Raw genomic sequence first — 19056 nt, forward strand, 5'->3', positions numbered from 1 at the left:
CTATAATGATCGCTACTGAATGGCACTTTTACTTTTGTATTTTTAGAACGATTATAGCCAAATATCTGTCGCAAGAACTATTATCCCAAAACACTAAACACTGGCTTTACTAGTAAGTTAGCCAAATCACACACAGAACCATGTTTAGCATGCCTGTAGATACATAATACATAAAAGCTCTAATCAAAGAATCATTTACACTAATGCCAAGTTCGCTGTTGAGATTTTAACGTTAGTGTTTGTAACGTTAGGTGTTCGTCGGATAACGTTAAGTATGAATGAGCATTTAACAGACTGGTTTGCAGAACAGTGTTGTCATCTGTTTACTTCCTTGCTACAATGTACAACCTATTACAGGAAAACACATCAATGAAAAATAAATCAGACTTACAGGTTGTGGCCCGTAAACAGCTTCTGTTTGTAAATCCAGCTTTCAGGACAAGCCGTTGTGCATATCCTGTATTGAACTCGCGGGAAGTTTTCCTCCGTGAAATGTGCTGCGGGAGGGAGCCCCGCGCGCGTCGTGCATTCACACACTGGCAGTGTTTGTCTTATGCAGCTGACGTTGTGCAAATCCGGCATTGAACTCGCGAAGATGGAAGTTTTCCTCAGTGAGATGTGCTGCGGGAGCCCCGCACGCGCCTGTTCCCTTTTGTCTCAAACACACGTGCATATAACATGCTGTATGTTAAACGCTCTGCAACGCACCCCTGTCCCTATGAAGGCTGAACAAAGCAAGTGCCCCAGACCTGCAATCCGGATGAATATAACAGCGTTTCCTCTGCATCGCGGCAACAACACTCCAGCCTAACTATACCACAACAGCGCCGCGATACAAAATGGCGCCCCCGACCCCCCTCGGAGGAGGGGTTTATGTAAATATTGAGCCTGGTGATGTCACCAACCCTGGAGGAATGTGTGTAGTCGCCTGATGGCCGTTTGCTGTAGTTCTTAGAAATGGATTTCTTTAAAAGCAAATATCTCCCTTTGCTTTAAACTTTGAACGTTGTAACTTTGCAGATGTTGTTTATGCTCAAGCAGCAACATTACACGTTAGCTAAAGTTAGAATAGTGAAATCGTGGTTTACCACCCCTTTAAAGGGATAGTTCACCCAAAAATGAAAATTAGCCCTTGATTTACTCACCCTCAACCATCCTAGGTGTATATGACATTCCTCTTTCAGACAAACACAAGAAATCCTTCAACATTTTTCTGTAAAAATTCTCGTTTTAGACTTCTAATTCATGACCGGTGTTGTGTTTTGCTCTATCCTCTGCGCTTCCGCGTTCGTCATGCGTCAGGTCAGGGGTCATTCTTTCGTTGTAAATCGATGCGTATGCCCGTCTGTTGGAAGCTAGTTATTTTAGTTTATAAAGTTTTAAATATGGATGTTTTTCTCACACAAACGCATCGTTTCACTTCAAAAGGCCTTTATTAACACCCTGGAGCAGTTCTATGATGGGTGGATGCACTTTTTTGGACTTTTACTACCATTATAAAGTTTGGAAGAGCCAGGACGTTATTTCATAAAACTTTGATTTATGTTTATCTGAAAGAAGTAAGTCTGAGCAGAAGTAAAATTTCACATAGGATGGCTTGAGGGTGAGTAAATCATGGGATAATCATGTTTGGGTGAACTAACCCTTTAAAAGACCTTCCTAAAAACTTAATGTGACTTTGTCATTTGCAAGTCATTTGACAAAATATGATTGACCACTGTTACCTTCAAGAATTTCGTCAAGAGTAGAGCCCTGCACAGGCCTCAAATCTAGGCCCTGGCCCAAGATGCTGAGGCCCTAGCCCAAGACGCTGAGGCCCTAGCCCGGCCCGTGTCCGACAGCTCATCAAAATTCTCGGCCTGAGTCCGACAGGAGCCCGTGTTTAAAAAAAAATAAATAAATAAAAAAAAAAGTTTCCTCCGTTACACATTGTTGCAGCCATTAAAATAGTTCAGTTTTGTTTTTAATGTCAAAGTAGTTTTTCATTTAGTTTCTTTAAGTTTATTTAGAAAAATGTGAAGCATTTTTTTGTTTGTTAAATTAACATTTTTATTTTTTAAAGTGATGGCCAGCATCCGACAGTGAGTTAACCTAACACTTTAGCCTCTCAAATCAACAATTGACTTGTTTTGCTTATAATAAAATCCATAGATATAAAACACTTCAAGCATCACAATTTTAGCTTAAACGTTTAGCCTATATCACCACCACAGTAAAAAGGCATTTTTGACAAGCTGAGGCAGGCTGATGCTCGCAACGGCGCTCGCAAACAAAACGGGCTACACAATCTAAACAAAAAAAAAAGAACATGCAGGTTCTCTTATCTTTGGGCGTTTTCACACCTACCTTGTTTGGTCCAAATTTTCGGACTTTTCAGTTTGGTCCGAATCAAAATTACAGGTGTGAAACCTCCCCCGTACCACGGTCCGGACCAAACAGACGAAATTTGGTCCGACAAAAAGAGGTAGTCTCGGTCCGGATCAAACTGAACAAAGGTTCGGTTCATTTCTAGTGTGAAAGCATTTTCTGTATGGTTCGGACTTTCAGACCATTTCCAGGAAGTTCCTGTTTATGTTTATATAATGTTATTTTTAAATTCAATCTAGGCTACATTGATTATGAAAAGTGAAAAGATGCGCAATATGTCTGAAGACTGAAGGTCAGAAATGATTTTGAAATAAATTTTGTATGATTTTGCTTAGAAAGCCTTTCTTTAATGTGAATTTTGTTTTGTATAAATTGTATCTTAATTTTAATCAATGTTTAATCAGATAATTGCCTGGATTTAATAAATAAGAAAATGCACATTTAACGGAGCTCACGTCAAAGAAAGCAACAGATAGCATATTCATCAGCTCATTTCAAGATCAAAGACCGCAATGGGAGAAAGAGTGACCTAAGCACTGGTAAGATAATTTAGTCTCATTAATTTTATTGAAGATGATTGTGTTTTTGAGCACAATTTAAGACTTATTTTAGTTTCACTACAGCCATTTGCGTGTTGGCTTGCTTTATTACTCATTTGCGGCGATGCGTGTTGCAGTAGGCTATCGCTGTCGTAGGCTACAACATGTCATTTAGCCTATAACACGCTCTCATTTATTTTTTAACAATTTGCCAGGAGTAAAAATTACATATGTGGTTTAAACAACCAGATGCATTTAGGACACTTGTCCGGTTTCGTCTGAAATGCTTTCAGACCACCTTCTGAATTGGTTTGTTTGAGTGATCGGATTTAAATCCGTCTCACAGACTGATCTCATGAAATAGCGTATGTATGACACGCCAATTCGCTATGCCATTTTGGCGTGCTATCAAGACGCATAATCGCTTTTTAGCGTGTTTATCAACGCCGTTTCATTCTATCCCCCTACACTGCTCCTACCCCTAAACCTACCCATCACACACACAAACACACATACACACACACACTGCCCCTGTCCCTAAACCTACCCATCACAAGAAACATTCTGAATTTTTACATTTTCAAAAAAGCATCATTTAGTATGTTTATAAATCCATTTACATTCACGCGGAATCACATGGCGTTGACATACACGCGGAATCACACGGCGTACACATACACGCGGAATCACACACATACACGCGGAATCACACGGCCTACACATACATGCGGAATCACACGGCCGTACACATACATGCGGAATCACACGGCCTACACATACATGCGGAATCACACGGCCTACACATACACGCGGAATCACATGCCGTACACATACACGCGGAATCACACGGCGTACACATACACGCGTTCACACACTCCGTACACATACACGCAGAATCACACGGCGTACACGCGGAATCACACGGCGTACACATACACGCGGAATCACACGGCGTACACATACACGCCGAATCACACGGCGTACACATACACGCGGAATCACACACATACATGCGGAATCACACGGCCTACATATACACGCGGAATCACACACATACACGCGGAATCACACACATGCGGAATCACACGGCCTACACATACACGCGGAATCACACGGCGTACACATACACGCGGAATCACACGACGTACACATACACGCGGAATCACACGGCGTACACATACACGCGGAATCACACGCCGTACACATACACGCGGAATCACACACGCGGAATCACACGGCGTACACATACACGCGGAAATCACACGCGGAATCACACGGCGTACACATACACGCGGAATCACACGGCGTACACATACACGCGGAGATGATGTTCGTTTCGGCGTACACATACAAGCGGAATCACACGGCGTAGACATACACGCGGATAGCTCAAAATGCGTACAGATAACACGCCATTTGGCTTTAGAAAGTGGCGTGTATGTTTACGCAAAGTCATGATGTTATGTTGCGTCTCGAAAGAATTTCGGAAGGCATTTAGACCTACTCCTAATAATTTCACAATCAGATAGATATCTGGTCAGAGAAAACGAATGAAGGGACCAGTTCTAAAAAGGCCATAAGGCCATATTCTTGCAGCTGCGCCGAAGGAACGTTCGCTACTGCTGCTGGCGCTGGCCGCAGACTCTAAACACTGTGCGAGGCAGTCTTGACAGTCACGGTAGGCTATCATGGTCTCATGTTGTTACCAACAGCGCAGCACATCTCATCTCAATGTTTCTTTTAATTAATAAAATAAATATAAAATGAAGGAGAAGCCTAAAAAAAGGCTCAAAGCCCTGCCCGCGTTTGAGGTATGACGTGAAAATTGGCCCGAGGCCTGGCCCTAGGGGCTTAAAGGGTTAGCTCACCCAAAAATGAAAATTCTGTCATTAATTACTCACCCTCATGTTGTTCGACACCCGTAAGACCTCCGTTCATCTTCGGAACACAAATGAAGATATTTTTGTTGAAAGCTGATGGCTGAGAAAGGCCTCAGATAGGCCTCCATTGGCATTCAGTACATTCACACTCACAAGACCCATAAAAGGCCCTAAAAACGTCGTTACAAAGTCCATCTCACCACAGTGGCTCTACAATAAGTTTACGAAGCAACGACAATAGTTGTTTGCTGATTTTATTTTTAAATAACGACTTTATTCAACACGTCCTTGTTTTCCGTTTTGGCCAATGCACACTTTAGTCCCATTTTGAGCAATACGCCGAGACCTAAAGCACGATCAATGTAGAATTCAACAGCTTAGATACGGCGTATCTTCCTCTGCTTGTAAACAAATCTCCTCCTTGCTTCTGGGTCATGTGTCCGAACGCCAGATCTGCATAATATTCTCGCGCATGTGTCGTGGTGCTTCGTGAGTTCACGTCCGAGGCCTACACAGAAGACAAGAACTTGTGGAATAAAGTCGTTATTTAGATTTTTTTTGGCGCACAAAAACTATTGTCGTCGCTTCGTAAACTTATTGTAGAGCCACTGTGGTGAGATGGACTTTGTAACGACGTTTTTAGTGCCTTTTATGGGTCTTGTGAGAGTGAATGTACTGAATGCCAATGGAGGCCTTTCTCAGCCATCAGCTTTCAACAAAAATATCTTCATTTATGTTCAGAAGATGAACGGAGGTCTTACGGGTGTCGAACGACATGAGGGTGAGTAATTAATGACATCATTTTCATTTTCGAGTGAACTAACCCTTTAAAAAAGGGCTCTAGTCAAGAGTGTTTGGTCTGCACGCAAATATTTTATTACATTTTAATAAATAAGCCAAAGTGGATACAACTTCCATTTTCATCTCTGTTTTGTGCTAAGTTTTCCATAAATTATGGTTTTCTTATTTGCCACATGGGATAGAAACACTGTTTTATTTGCAAATTGTTTTTGCGAAATTGCGATATTTCTCCCAAGTTCTTAAGGAGGTATCTCCGCAACTTAAAGGGAAACATTTCAAAAGTGTCATTCATCGACAGCTGATAATCTTCACAGAATTACATGTTTGCGTAAAAGGCTGTTTGCACTCAACCTCTTTGTGAATCAAATGTGTCATTTCAGAGAGAGAAGAAAGGCCTGCTGAAACTGCTGTCTAATAAAAAGAAGCTCCGCCCATCTCCCCCATCCTCCCCTACACTGGAAGCGGAGCAATCTATTGCCATGGAGATGCCCCAGGGGGCCATTGGACCTGAAATGGCTCCGCCCAGCTCAGCGGCGGTAGGACACAACGGTCGTCCGATGGATTCTGAGCTCTCTGTGTCCTCATCTTCATCAAACTCCCAGGACAACACTGCCCCGATTGCCCCGCCTCCACGACAGCCATGCTCCTCCCTCCTCTCCATGCAGCACGACGGACGACCAATCGTGTGCGAAAGGTACAATAACACCCAGGAATCAACATTGACACCTCATACTTGCTTGAGCTCTAAACGTGGTATTTTACTATTCCTCCAGGTACCGCATGGTGGTGTCTTACCCTCCCCAGAGCGAAGCAGAGCTGGAACTCAAGGAGGGCGATATTGTATTTGTGCACAGAAAACGAGAGGACGGCTGGTTTAAAGGAACACTACAGAGAAACGGTCGAACCGGGCTGTTCCCTGGCAGCTTTGTTGACAGTATCTAACGCACATGGTGTCGAAGAACATAGTTATTAGATATCAAATTCTCCATCACTGAAAATACAACACTGAACTTAATAGTTCAGATTGCTCGGTAGGACTGGGCTGCTTGTGACTGCGATCCAACTGCTGGAGTCTGCAAACTATGAGGCTCATCAGTTGCATGGATTTGACAAGAGTCTTACGAATATCTCAAAACCACCTTGACCGTTCCTAGTGGGTCAGCATTAGATCAAATACTTTTCTCGAAACACACCGAAGCGAGAGATTTTTAGCCGTTCGCACTAGGTACCCTATTTTTAGCACAGTAGATGAAGTCGTTAATTTATGCATCTGTAACATTTCAAAGACGTTTAATGTGTGCCTTGTACTGTCTCACTTTACTGTATATAAGCCAAGCGAAGCTGATCTGAGTCATGACAAGAACAATATGAACTTTTTTCATCTGAAAAACATTTAACTTATTTTTGTTTTGTAGGAACTGAGTTTTTGAGGGAAGGTTTGTTATGTGAGCCGATTGGTCAAATGCCTGTAGAGCCTGAATAATGTCACTGATGAAATAAAACAAACGTCAATACCAGATGAAGAACTCAGAAAGGTTGGTTTGACCATCCATATTTGCCTCAGCTTGCATGTAATTGGCTCTTTGAGTCATGATGAGGCGTGAGGACACGGCAAGCCTGTAGTCTCGTGTTCTGATTGGTCGTGGTGTGTGTAAACCGAAAAGGTGATATGACGTTTGTAAAGGTTTGCTGTAGCTACACTGAGTGAGGGAATGAAGGATGGCATATTTTTTTTAAAGAACAAGATTACACTCAGACGTTTTAATCAATTACTAATAATTCTTTGCAATAACATTATGGTCTAATTGATGGTTTTGGATGATAGAGAAGTCGTTGAACAGAACAGAAACAATCATCCGGTATCTTACAGTGATGATGTCATTATGCTTTTGTGCACATGTGTTTGTTCCCTGTTTAGTTTCCTTCAGAATGATGTACCGACCCATACATGGATACACAACTGACCCGTTTGACCTCCCGAAAATCATCTTCATTATTTCAGTTATGCCGTTGACAGTAGCCTTTACATTACATTACAAACTGCTTGATTTCACACGAGCGAGTTCAAATGTCCTTTAAAAACAAAGTCTAACCCCAAATTCACAAACTTTGGTTTTGCTTCTCTTTAAGTCGGGTCTGTTCTGATGTTGTCTGCTGTACTTTAGCATTTTATGTGATATTTTGTGTTCTGTGTACTTGAAAATTGTGTTTGTGTATTTCTATGCTTTATACAGTAGATACAAATTTTATTATTATTATTATGAAAGCACAAAATTGATCTTTGATAGTTTTTTTTAGGATTCATAGATATATTATGCCCCTTAAAACATTGGTTCATTTTGGAGATTGCTCTCTTCTGTTTTTGTCTTGATGCCTTTACAACGAACAAGATGGCCGTCAGTTGTTGTGTTAGTGAAGTTTACCAGACAGCCTGTTAAAAGGTTTTATTTGAATCATTATTCTCATGGACTGCCTGATGTCCCACTGATACATTACTGAGCCCTCTCTAGAAGAAACCAGGAGCATTTCACTGCTGGAATCAAGCGCTCACAGTCGATGCATTCAAAAGATTTCAGTCTCTAATCTCAGTCAAGAGTGCGAGTCAGTAAATGGCGTCACAGCAGAAGAAAATTCACTTAACATTTCATTTAAACTCATTAAAGTGTGTGTTAGATGTGAGGGGGTATAAATAAAGTGATAACTTTTATAAAACATGTTGTGAGTGAAGTGTGTTTGAGATCTATATGTGAGCTTTGTCAAGTGTTGTGTAATGAACAGACGCCACATACAATAGAAAACCCTTCAGACTGAGTGCATTCAAAAGCTCTTCTGAATCTTTTATTGCTCATCTTTACAGATTCTTACATTTATGCAGTTATTTTACACATGAAACCACAGCCGTTTTCACACAACAATGCTTCTTTAGGACACATCATTTTATATCAATCAGATTGCCCACACAATAAAGTTGCACAATTATATATATATACAGGACTGTGCAAACTCGATGGTGAGATCAGATCATACCGGCTGTTGTCAGACTCCTTGTTTTGGTGATATTTTCTACTGATACACTACAGCAAAAGATAAAAATAACTGGCTCAACCATTTTTTTTTGTGTGTGAAATCTATTGTACGTAAGACTTTTGCACAGTACTGTATATGTATATGCTGTTAGTGGTTATGTTTAGGTATGGCGTTGGGTTAAGGGATGTAGAATATGATCATGAGATTAAGGCATTAATATGTGCTTTATACTAATAAACAGTCAATATCATAGTAATAAACATGCTAATAAGCAACTAGTTCATATTGAATATTTGTTACCTAATTGACTTAAGTTTGATGTAAGTCAACAGAGAGACATCGGCTGTTTTCACAAGAAAATTTAGTTAAGGCATTTTGATTTTACATTCTAGAAATTATAAGCTGAAGTTTAAAAAAATGAAACGTATTGATGAATTGTTCGTTATGAGATCAAGAATCATTTCATGACCCTTTTAAAACTTAAATATGTCAACTACTAAATCTGTTTTCTTCTCAAACTGTGATTACACAAAACCCTTCAATATAAAATGTGCATGGTTGTTTCTCTCTCTTTAAAATGCTCACCATTAGTTTGACTATATTCTTTGACAATTAGCATTTAACTTTTTAAGCGAGAACGTTACTTTGTGTGAGCTGGTAAGAGGTGGAAAGTAACATTACAAATACTTTCGTTACTGTATATTTTTCAATTTTTTCCTACTTTTTTAAGTATAATTAAATTGCGGTAGCCCACTTTACTCTTACTTGAGATGCATAAAAAATAAAGTAGGCCTATTCAACACCTTGGTACTGACAGAGCAAAAGGGCGAGCTGGCATTTGATAGGCACTTTTCAAACTCTTGCAGTGGAGCCTTGCGCTTCAGCCAATAACAGACAGGTTTGACTCAGGTGCAAAACCAATCAAAACTCCCTGTTCAGCAGGGGGGCGGGGCGTTCAAACCGCGCTTTCTGCTCGGGTTTTGAGTCGGTACCGCTGACAGTGTTGCCAACTTTTTTGTTGCCAAACAATTTTGTTGCTAGATTTAGCAACTTTTCAGACTACCTTAGCAACTATTTTTTTCTAAAAGCACCTAGCAACAAATTTAGCAATTTTTTTAATTTATTTGGCAACTTTTAGCAACTTCTGGAAAGTAATCCAAACAACACATGTACAAGCTAGCTCGGCCGAGCGGTTCATTCCTAATTCCTTAAGATCGCTGTGGAAATGTGGAAATCGCTGTAAAAACCAGAAGATCATTTAGGTAGCATATTTACAAAGCCCTGCATATGACATGCAGGAAAAAAACTAGTAGGCTAAATCGTGCACACGATTTATAAATCAAGGGAACAAATGAGTAAATCGTGTGGACGGTTTAGCAAATCGAGGGAACAAATTTGCACATTTTGCGCACAATTTACTTTTTTTTTTCTTGCACGTCATGTGTGGGGCTCGTTCCGTACATATTAACTAACACATTGCTTTAATTTATTTTACAAACAAATCTAAATTAGCATTTCAAATAATATCTACGCGTTACATAATGGCGTAGTTGCGCAATGACGTCACAATGTCATTTAGCAACTTTTAGCAACAACTCGATCTACCTTTAGCAACTTCCCCTGAAAATTTGTTGGCAACAGTGACCGCTGACGTTTCTTAATATTTTAGTGATTGTAAGTGCGCTATGATTTTAAATGTTAATTTTGGCAGCTTCTGAAACCATTTATATTACCAGAGCACTGCAGCTGAAGTAAATAGGAAACTCGGCTCATACAAGGATGCAGTTATTGCATGGACGGAGCAAGAACAATGTAAGAAACGCATGCACACAGTTCAGTTTAATGGTGAAGCTAATGGTAAAAACAACAGTTAAATAAGAGCGCTTGGTTTATCTGTCAATCAGATGCTCGTAAAAGTGTAGTTTGTTACTATAGCAACAGTGGGCGACATTTTCGGTAAAACGAAAAGAAAAAAAAAAATTTATTTAACAATGAACAAATGAGTAATGCATTATTAACATTCTAGTAACTACTATTAACTAACAAGAAACTCTGATTAAAGGATTAACTTAGTTCACCCCAAAATGAAAATTTCCTGATAATTTACTCACCCCAATGCCATCCAAAGATCATGTCTTTCTTTCTTCAGTCGAAAAGAAATTACGTTTTTTGAAGAAAACATTCCAGGATGTTTCATCACATAATCAATGCAGTTTCAAAGCACTTCGAAGGGCTTCAGAGGCTCTGCGTGATCCCTGAGGAATAGAGTCTTATCTAGCGAAACCATCGGTCATTAAAAAAAATGTAAAAAAATAAAAGATTATACTTTTTAACCTAAATTGTTCATCTTGTGCAGCTCTGCGGAGCTAAGGATGATGTAATCACGTTGGAAAGGTCACGCGAGACGTAGGCAGAAGTCCCACCCTTGTGCTTGTGTGAAGACTAATGCTGCCTTCACGTGCTATCGGAAATTTGGTCATTCCGACTTCTGACGTTGTGATTCATGTGCAATTTTTACCTAGGAAACTCGTATTTACGATGATTCCGAGAGCACGTGAAGGCAGCATTAATACAAACGCCCTTTAGCAAAAACACCCAATTTTCAACTTCAAAATCGTCCGATATCGTTGTTTTAGGCTACCTTTTTTCTGGCTAAATTTGCTAAGCTGGGCAGGATGAACAATTTAGGTTAAAAAGTACATTATTATTTTTTTTTTTTAATGGCCGATGGTTTCGCTAGATAAGACCCTATTCCTCATCTGGGACCACGCAGAGCCTCTGAAGCGCTTTGAAACTGCATTGATTTTTTGGACCTTCAGCATTTTGTTTGCAACTGAAAAGTATTATATGATGAAAAATCCTGGAATGTTTTCTTCAAAAAACTTAATTTCTTTTCGACTGAAGAAAGGAAGTCATGAACCTCTTGGATGAGATGAGGGTGAGTAAATTATCAGGAAATTTTCATTTTGGGGAGAACTAATCCTTTAAATAATTAGTAAATTAGTTTATGGTGGTAGTTAAGTTCACTATTAGCTAATCAATAACTACTATTTTCTACTACGAACTACTAAGAACTACTATACATATTCATAGTAATGTGAATAATGCATAATATATAATTAATTCTAAAGTGAAGTTCATAGTAACCCACTATTAATTACTCAAGTATAACCAAAACCTTCAGAATGAATTACTAATTATTTGGATGATTATTTTAAAGTGAAAAACATGATAACACCCCAGTAATGACTGAAGTCACTTTTGAGGTTTTTGGATAGTGATGGGCTAATGGCTTCTGACGGATTTGGTAACACTTGAGTAATTACTAGTGGGTTATCATGATCTTCACTTTAGAATACTGATCCAAATAAGTAGTAATTACTTTAGAAGGATGTAGTAGCACTTCAGTCATCATTACTATCCAAAACTTTACCCAACCTGGTAACACTTTATTTTAAGGGTCCAGAATAATGCATTAGTTAAGCATTAATTAAGGGTTAACTTGTGCACAACTAAGCATTAGTTAAGCACGAACACACTAGTAATTAATGATTAACTTTACATTTAAAGGATCCGTAATTATGCATTAGTTAAACTAGTAATTAATGCTTTGATTGTTCACAATTATGCATTAGTTATGCATGGACACAATAGTTATTAATGATTAACTTAACATTACAGTAAGGGCATATTAGACATTATTTACAACTTAATAAGCCATATATTATTTTTCTGTAGCTGTGTAATTATATGTCTGTATTTTCTGTTAAGTTAACTGAACAATAAGCCAGTAATTATGTTTAATTGCTGCTGATTTTGCCATTATAAATTGCTAAAATAGTGTAATAAAGACAATTTTAGCCCCTATTCTGAAGTGAAAGTTTTATTCTCATTAATTATTGCACTTATTGAATGATATTTAAGTTTATTAACCAGAATAAGCCAATAATTAAGCCTAACTACCATTAATACAGTACTAATAAAGGCAATTTGACCCCCTATTCTAAAGTGAAAGTTTAATCCTCATTAATTATGGCACTTATTCAGTGATATTTAAATTTATTAACCAGAATAAGCCAATAATTAAGCCTAACTACCATTAATACAGTACTAATAAAGGCAATTTGAGCCCCTATTCTGAAGTGAAAGTTTTATTCTCATTAATTATGGCACTTATTCAGTGATATTTAAATGTATTAACCAGAATAAGCAAATAATTAAGCCTAACTACCATTAATACAGTACTAATAAAGGCAATTTGACCCCCTATTCTAAAGTGAAAGTTTAATCCTCATTAATTATGGCACTTATTCAGTGATATTTAAGTTTATTAACCAGAATAAGCCAATAATTAAGCCTAACTAACTACCATTAATACAGTACTAATAAAGGCAATTTGACCCCCTATTCTAAAGTGAAAGTTTAATCCTCATTAATTATGACACTTATTCAGTGATATTTAAGTTTATTGCCCTGAATAAGCAGCTTTTACGGACACAAAACATACTTTTGTTGTATATTTGGATAAATGGTTTAAGGTAAGGTTAACATTGAAACAAACGTATTATATATTACAGAAAAAAACCGAAAAGTATATTTTATTAAATTTTAGTAACAATATAGCATTACAATTATATGTTGAGCCACTAATCTCACTCAAACCTCTAAACCTACATATAAACATTTCTTAAAAGTATGTAACGTTAGGGTGAACTTATGAAGAAAAAACATAACAAAAGTGTAATCACAATAATTTCTTTATTGTGAAAATGTCAAAAGCGGTACCAATAGTAGTCCAAATGATGATGTGTTGCAGTCGGAGTCCTCTCTGGCGATATAGATAATTTAAGTTATTTAATTTAAGCTTCACTCCACTATTTGAAGGCGCGCGCGTTTCTCATTCAAACACTAAAACATGGATACGCTGGATAAAGATCATCATATGGATTCTAAAGATGTGGATTACAGCGAACAAATTAAATTGGTGTATTTTGTGAATTTATGTTGCGTTTTGGTGTACTTTCAAGTCATTGTGTCCACGGTATACAATAAGTATTACATGATAAATAATGGTTAAATGATTACAGAAATGTTATTCATTTTAGAGTTTTAATGTGAAGTTTTGTTTAACGTAATCCTTTGAACCGAGTTTGGAGCAGAAGTCACAAACAGCGAAATGTTTAGTGATAACTCAATAAGTGCCATAATTAATGAGGATACAACTTTCACTTTAGAATAGGGGGTCAAATTGCCTTTATTAGTACTGTATTAATGGTAGTTAGGCTTAATTATTGGCTTATTCTGGTTAATAAACTTAAATATCACTGAATAAGTGCCATAATTAATGAGGATTAAACTTTCACTTTAGAATAGGGGGTCAAATTGCCTTTATTAGTACTGTATTAATGGTAGTTAGGCTTAATTATTGGCTTATTCTGGTTAATAAACTTAAATATCACTGAATAAGTGCCATAATTAATGAGGATTAAACTTTCACTTTAGAATAGGGGGTCAAATTGCCTTTATTAGTACTGTATTAATGGTAGTTAGGCTTAATTATTGGCTTATTCTGGTTAATAAACTTAAATATCATTCAATAAGTGCCATAATTAATGAGAATGAAACTTTCACTTCAGAATAGGGGCTCAAATTGTCTTTATTACACTATTTTAGCAATTTATAACGGCAAAATCAGCAGTAATTAAACATAATTACTGGCTTATTGTTCAGTTAACTTAACAGAAAATACAGACATATAATTACACAGCTACAGAAAAATAATATATGGCTTATTAAGTTGTAAATAATGTCTAATATGCCCTTACTGTAATGTTAAGTTAATCATTAATAACTATTGTGTCCATGCTTAACTAATGCATAATTGTGAACAAGCAAATCATTAATTACTAGTTTAACTAATGCATAATTACGGACCCTTAAAATAAAGTGTTACCATAAACCTTTAAAAGCTTACAATAACTTCAGTCATTACTAGAGAGTTTAGGGCATGTGTGAATAGTTTAACGATGGATAAAACGGTCAAAAAGGGTTGTACTTCGTCTCTTAATGAGTAATGTGTGTGTTTTGGGCGTAACGTGCAATAAACCAATCAGAGTCTCATCTCCCATTCCCTTTAAAAGCCACTTGCGCTTGCACCATGGCGGATTCGCTGTTTACATGGGGGAATTTGAGTGGAAAGACTGGACGCTTCTCCAGAGAGACATCCTTTAATTTTAATATTTAAAAATGTTTGTGTGCTGCTGCGCAGCCCTGTGTGTGTAATAAGCAGAGTGTACGCCCGCTGTGCACCCGCCTATAGGCAGAGGCCCATATTACTATTCACACATTTGTGTGTTTATTGTCTTTTATCTGTTATTCGGCCGTATCTGATGTCAATATAAGGGATTTTATGGAACGTCATAAGTTTAATACTTCTATTAAATATTATTATGAGGCCTGCTTCTATTAAAATATTCTATGAGCTGTGTCTCATTTCGAAGGCATGCGTCCTCTGGAGGTCACGTTTGAAAACGTCATGGATGTCTTATTTAAGAAAAGTAACCATAATAAAATTGACTGTTATTCCTCGTTGGGTGTGAAATGCTGTAATTTTCTTTCTCTTTCTGTAGCTTTCTTTCTCTCTTATATCTAACAGTTACTTTTCTTAAATGAGATCGCCTCGATGAGGTGTACAGTAGAGACCTGCACTACCGCGGGACCCAACGCATAGAGTGCGGCGCGGGACTAGATTTGATGGCCGAGTGTGTGCGCGGGCGGTAAAGCGGGTTAAAGTGTGTGCGGGTTGTGGGAGATCCCGCAAAATAGAAATATCTAAAAATCTTCATCTATTGCTCAAACGCAACAAGAAAAACTAAAACAAAATAAAAACTATTCACAGGCGCAAACATCGGGAAAAGTTTCTGTTTCTGTTTTTGCTGCATTGTGCAATGTAGTTGTCTGGCTATCACCAGATCAAGCTCAATTTGAGATTGAACATTGGTCTGGAGAGTCTGCTCTGTATTTTCTACTGCACAAGAGGCGTGATAAACGAGCATAAATTAAATGACTCTGTACGCAATTGGATAGTCCTTCAACCAATCAGACCACAAGAGGCGTGATCAACTGGTAACGACCCATCACTTCTCTATCTGTCATTGTGTTAAACCCGCCAATAGCGCGCCAGGTGGATAAGCCAGTCTGTGATTGGTTCCCACAAAAGTGTAACAGAAGCAGTAGAAGTGAATGTACAGGTTTCTAGACTGAGCTAGCAATGTAGCCAATACGTGTTTATTTTCTTACATTCCAAACAGATGCATGTAAGATCCATTCACCGCTCAAAACATGAATCCTGTATGCTGGCAAATCCTCTGATTATAACAAAGAAAGATTAGACATAATCAAAGATTCATTGTGCCGTCATTTTCATTGATATCGGAGCTTTGTATGATTGCGATGAACTGAGATGATAGCTTTAGGAATTATGAAGTGAGCTCACTTTGCGCGCAAGCCATGCACGCTTTTGCTTTTAGGTTATTAATTATTAGTAATTTAAATGACTTTAAATAGAAAAAATCTATTTATACTTTTTTGCGGGCAGGAGCAGGACAAAACATGAATGTTGAGAAGGTAACATATTTTTCGGGAGCGGGACAGAATCCTGCAGGAGTGGAAAAATCCGTCCCGCACAGGTCTCTAGTGTACAGCCTTCAAATGCGACCTCTGGAGGACACAGTCTTCAAAATGAGACACAAGAAAAATAATAAAGTACTTTGAAACGTAGTAACTTGAGTAGTTTTTCAGCAAACTACGTATTTACTCTTACTTGAGTCATATTATGTTTCAGTACTTCTGCTTGTACTCAAGTTAATTATTTCTTAAGTAGCAATACTTTTACTTAAGTACAATTCTTAGTACTCTTTTCACCACTGGAGCTGGTGTAGATGCGGTTTGAACATAGACTACAGTAGTATACAAGTCATCCTGGAAAGAGATGAAAAGATGGGATGATTACAGACAGTATTGCATGTTTTAAGTAACCATTGAGCAACAGTGAGTTTGTTCTGACCTGATCGTCTTGTTCTTCTTCATCACTGGTCTCCTTTTTCACATTTCTGCCTCCTACAACATAAAACATCTTAGCCAGAATATTTTAATTCAATTTTAAACAGTCTTGTGAAAATATTAGGGCTGGGACTGGGTAAAAAAATATTGATTTCTCGATTTTAATCGATTCTCATTTTTACGAACCGATATTGATTCTTAAATCCCAAGAATCGATTAGTTTATCCTGTTTTCAGTTGATGAATGAACCATAGGAATGAACGAGCATTGTATCGCGCCTCCCATCCAATACATCACAGTAATCTTTGTGTTTTGTTACTTTTGATATGAAACAAAGTCTCAGATTTCAAATTACATCCATTTTATTATGAAATTTGGTGCAGTGAATTTTACTCATACAAATCAGTTCATTTTAACCTTCATATTATACACTCTAAAAAAAAAAGGCTCGTAATCATAGGGGAACCTTTTTTAGTGCTATATAGCACCAATTTTGGTGCTTCAGTGGTTCTTCAGCGGTTCTTCAGAGGTGCTATATAGCACCTTAGTCAAAGAACCGGTGAAGAACCTCTGAAGAACCGCTGAAGAACCGGTGAAGAACCTCTGAAGAACCGCTGAAGAACCACTGAAGCACCAAAAATGGTGCTATATAGCACTAAAAAAGGTTCCCCTATGATTACGAGCCAAGAACTATTTTTGGTGCCATATAGAACCTTTTTTTTTTAGAGTGTGTAATGTAGTACCAACTGTGTCAGGGTTCTGTCACTTCGGTCTAGTTTACTCTTGGTTTGTGATAGAGCCCTGACACTCCTGTATTGTTTGTCTTGTCTTGTGTGAGCACGCAGCTTTGAGCATGCTCAAGCTGCGTGCTCTTCTGTCCTTGTGAGTTTTGTGCAGGGCGTGGTGTTCGGATCCCAGCACTTCGGTCTAGTTTGGGTTTTAGTTTTGCGTTGGGATTCGGACATTCATGCTCTGCGTGTTTGTTTTTTGTCACGAGCGCACGGAATGAGCATTCGCTCGTTCTCGTGCGCTCTGTCTTGTCATGTGAGCGTGTGCTCTTCTGTCTGTGTGTTGTGTTCTGTGTAGCACACTGTTCATATTTTCATTGGCCGTGTATTTTCATGTTGTTATGTTTTTGTCTTATGTTGTGTAGCACATGGTTGGTGTTTTTCACTGGCTGCGTGCTTTCATGTTGTCAAGTTTTGTGTGAACATGCAGCTGATGAGTTTTCTCGTATGTCACGTTTGGTGTGAGCACGTCTTGTCAAGTGTTTCTTTGTGCCATGTGCTTATGTCTATTGTCTAATCCCGCCCACCTTGTTTCCTGATTATTGATTAATTTGCCCCACCTGTCTTCCATCGTTACCCTCTTTTGTGTGTTCCCTATTTAATCTCCTTGTGTTTGCAGTCCTGCGTGGGATCGTCAAATGTACCTCATGCTTTCCTGCTCCTGTCAAGTCAAGCCTAGTCAAGCCTAGTCAAGCCTAGTCAAGCCTAGTCAAGCCTACTCAAGCCTACTCAAGCCTACTCAAGCCTACTCAAGCCTACTCAAGCCTACTCAAGTCGAGTCTGTTTTTCCCCCTCGGGGTAGTTTGTTTTGTCTTGTTTTATTTTATTATTATCATTAAAAGCCCATTCATCTGCATCTCTGAGTCCTCGCTCCTTTCCCTTCAACAAACCCTGACAAACTGACTCCCTGTAGAGTTTACAGCATTGGTTGAGAGATTTTATTTCCTTGAAAAAATTTGCCATGTACTGTCCCTGATATATACAGTGAGGAAAATAAGTATTTGAACACCCTGCTATTTTGCAAGTTCTCCCACTTGGAAATCATGGAGGGGTCTGAAATTGTCATCGTAGGTGCATGTCCACTGTGAGAGACATAAAAAATCCATAAATCACATATGATTTTTTAACTATTTATTTGTATGATACAGCTGCAAATAAGTATTTGAACACCTGTCTATCAGCTAGAATTCTGACCCTCAAAGACCTGTTAGTCTGCCTTTAAAATGTCCACCTCCACTCCATTTATTATCCTAAATTAGATGCACCTGTTTGAGGTCGTTAGCTGCATAAAGTATTTTCTGAAGTTCTACCGTTGAATTGTACCTATTTTAACTCTCCACGCCTCTTCGGACGTGGAGGTGGAGTAGCAACCATTTTTAAAGAACATCTAAATTGTAGGCATCTGCCTTTCTCCTACTCTAGCTTTGAACTTAATGTTTTTGAATTTGATCTGAGCCATCCTGTATTGTGCACTGTGGTTTATCGCCCACCTACATATAACAAAGAGTTTATTGATGATTTCTCTGATTATTTAGCCGGTATCATGATCAAATATGACCGGGTTTTAATTGTGGGGGATTTTAACATCCATGT

The 19056-nt window shown here is 38.3% G+C and overlaps 1 protein-coding gene across 1 annotated transcript in view; it reads left to right on the forward strand.

Moving 5' to 3' along the window:
• Positions 1-8295, forward strand: part of LOC307134776 (E3 ubiquitin-protein ligase SH3RF1-like) — a gene marked incomplete at its 5' end in the record, with an annotated part of 30314 nt that extends 22019 nt beyond the window's left edge. The window contains 2 exons of the mRNA XM_079830773.1: positions 5968-6281; positions 6361-8295. Of these exons, the coding sequence (XP_079686899.1) occupies positions 5968-6281; positions 6361-6529 (483 nt within the window). The 3' untranslated portion in view covers positions 6530-8295. The remainder of the gene's footprint in view (positions 1-5967; positions 6282-6360) is intronic.
• Between the last annotated feature and the right edge of the window lie 10761 nt (positions 8296-19056).

This window comes from Gobio gobio (genome assembly GCF_949357685.1).
Source record: "Gobio gobio genome assembly, chromosome: 12".
NCBI lineage: Eukaryota > Metazoa > Chordata > Actinopteri > Cypriniformes > Gobionidae > Gobio > Gobio gobio.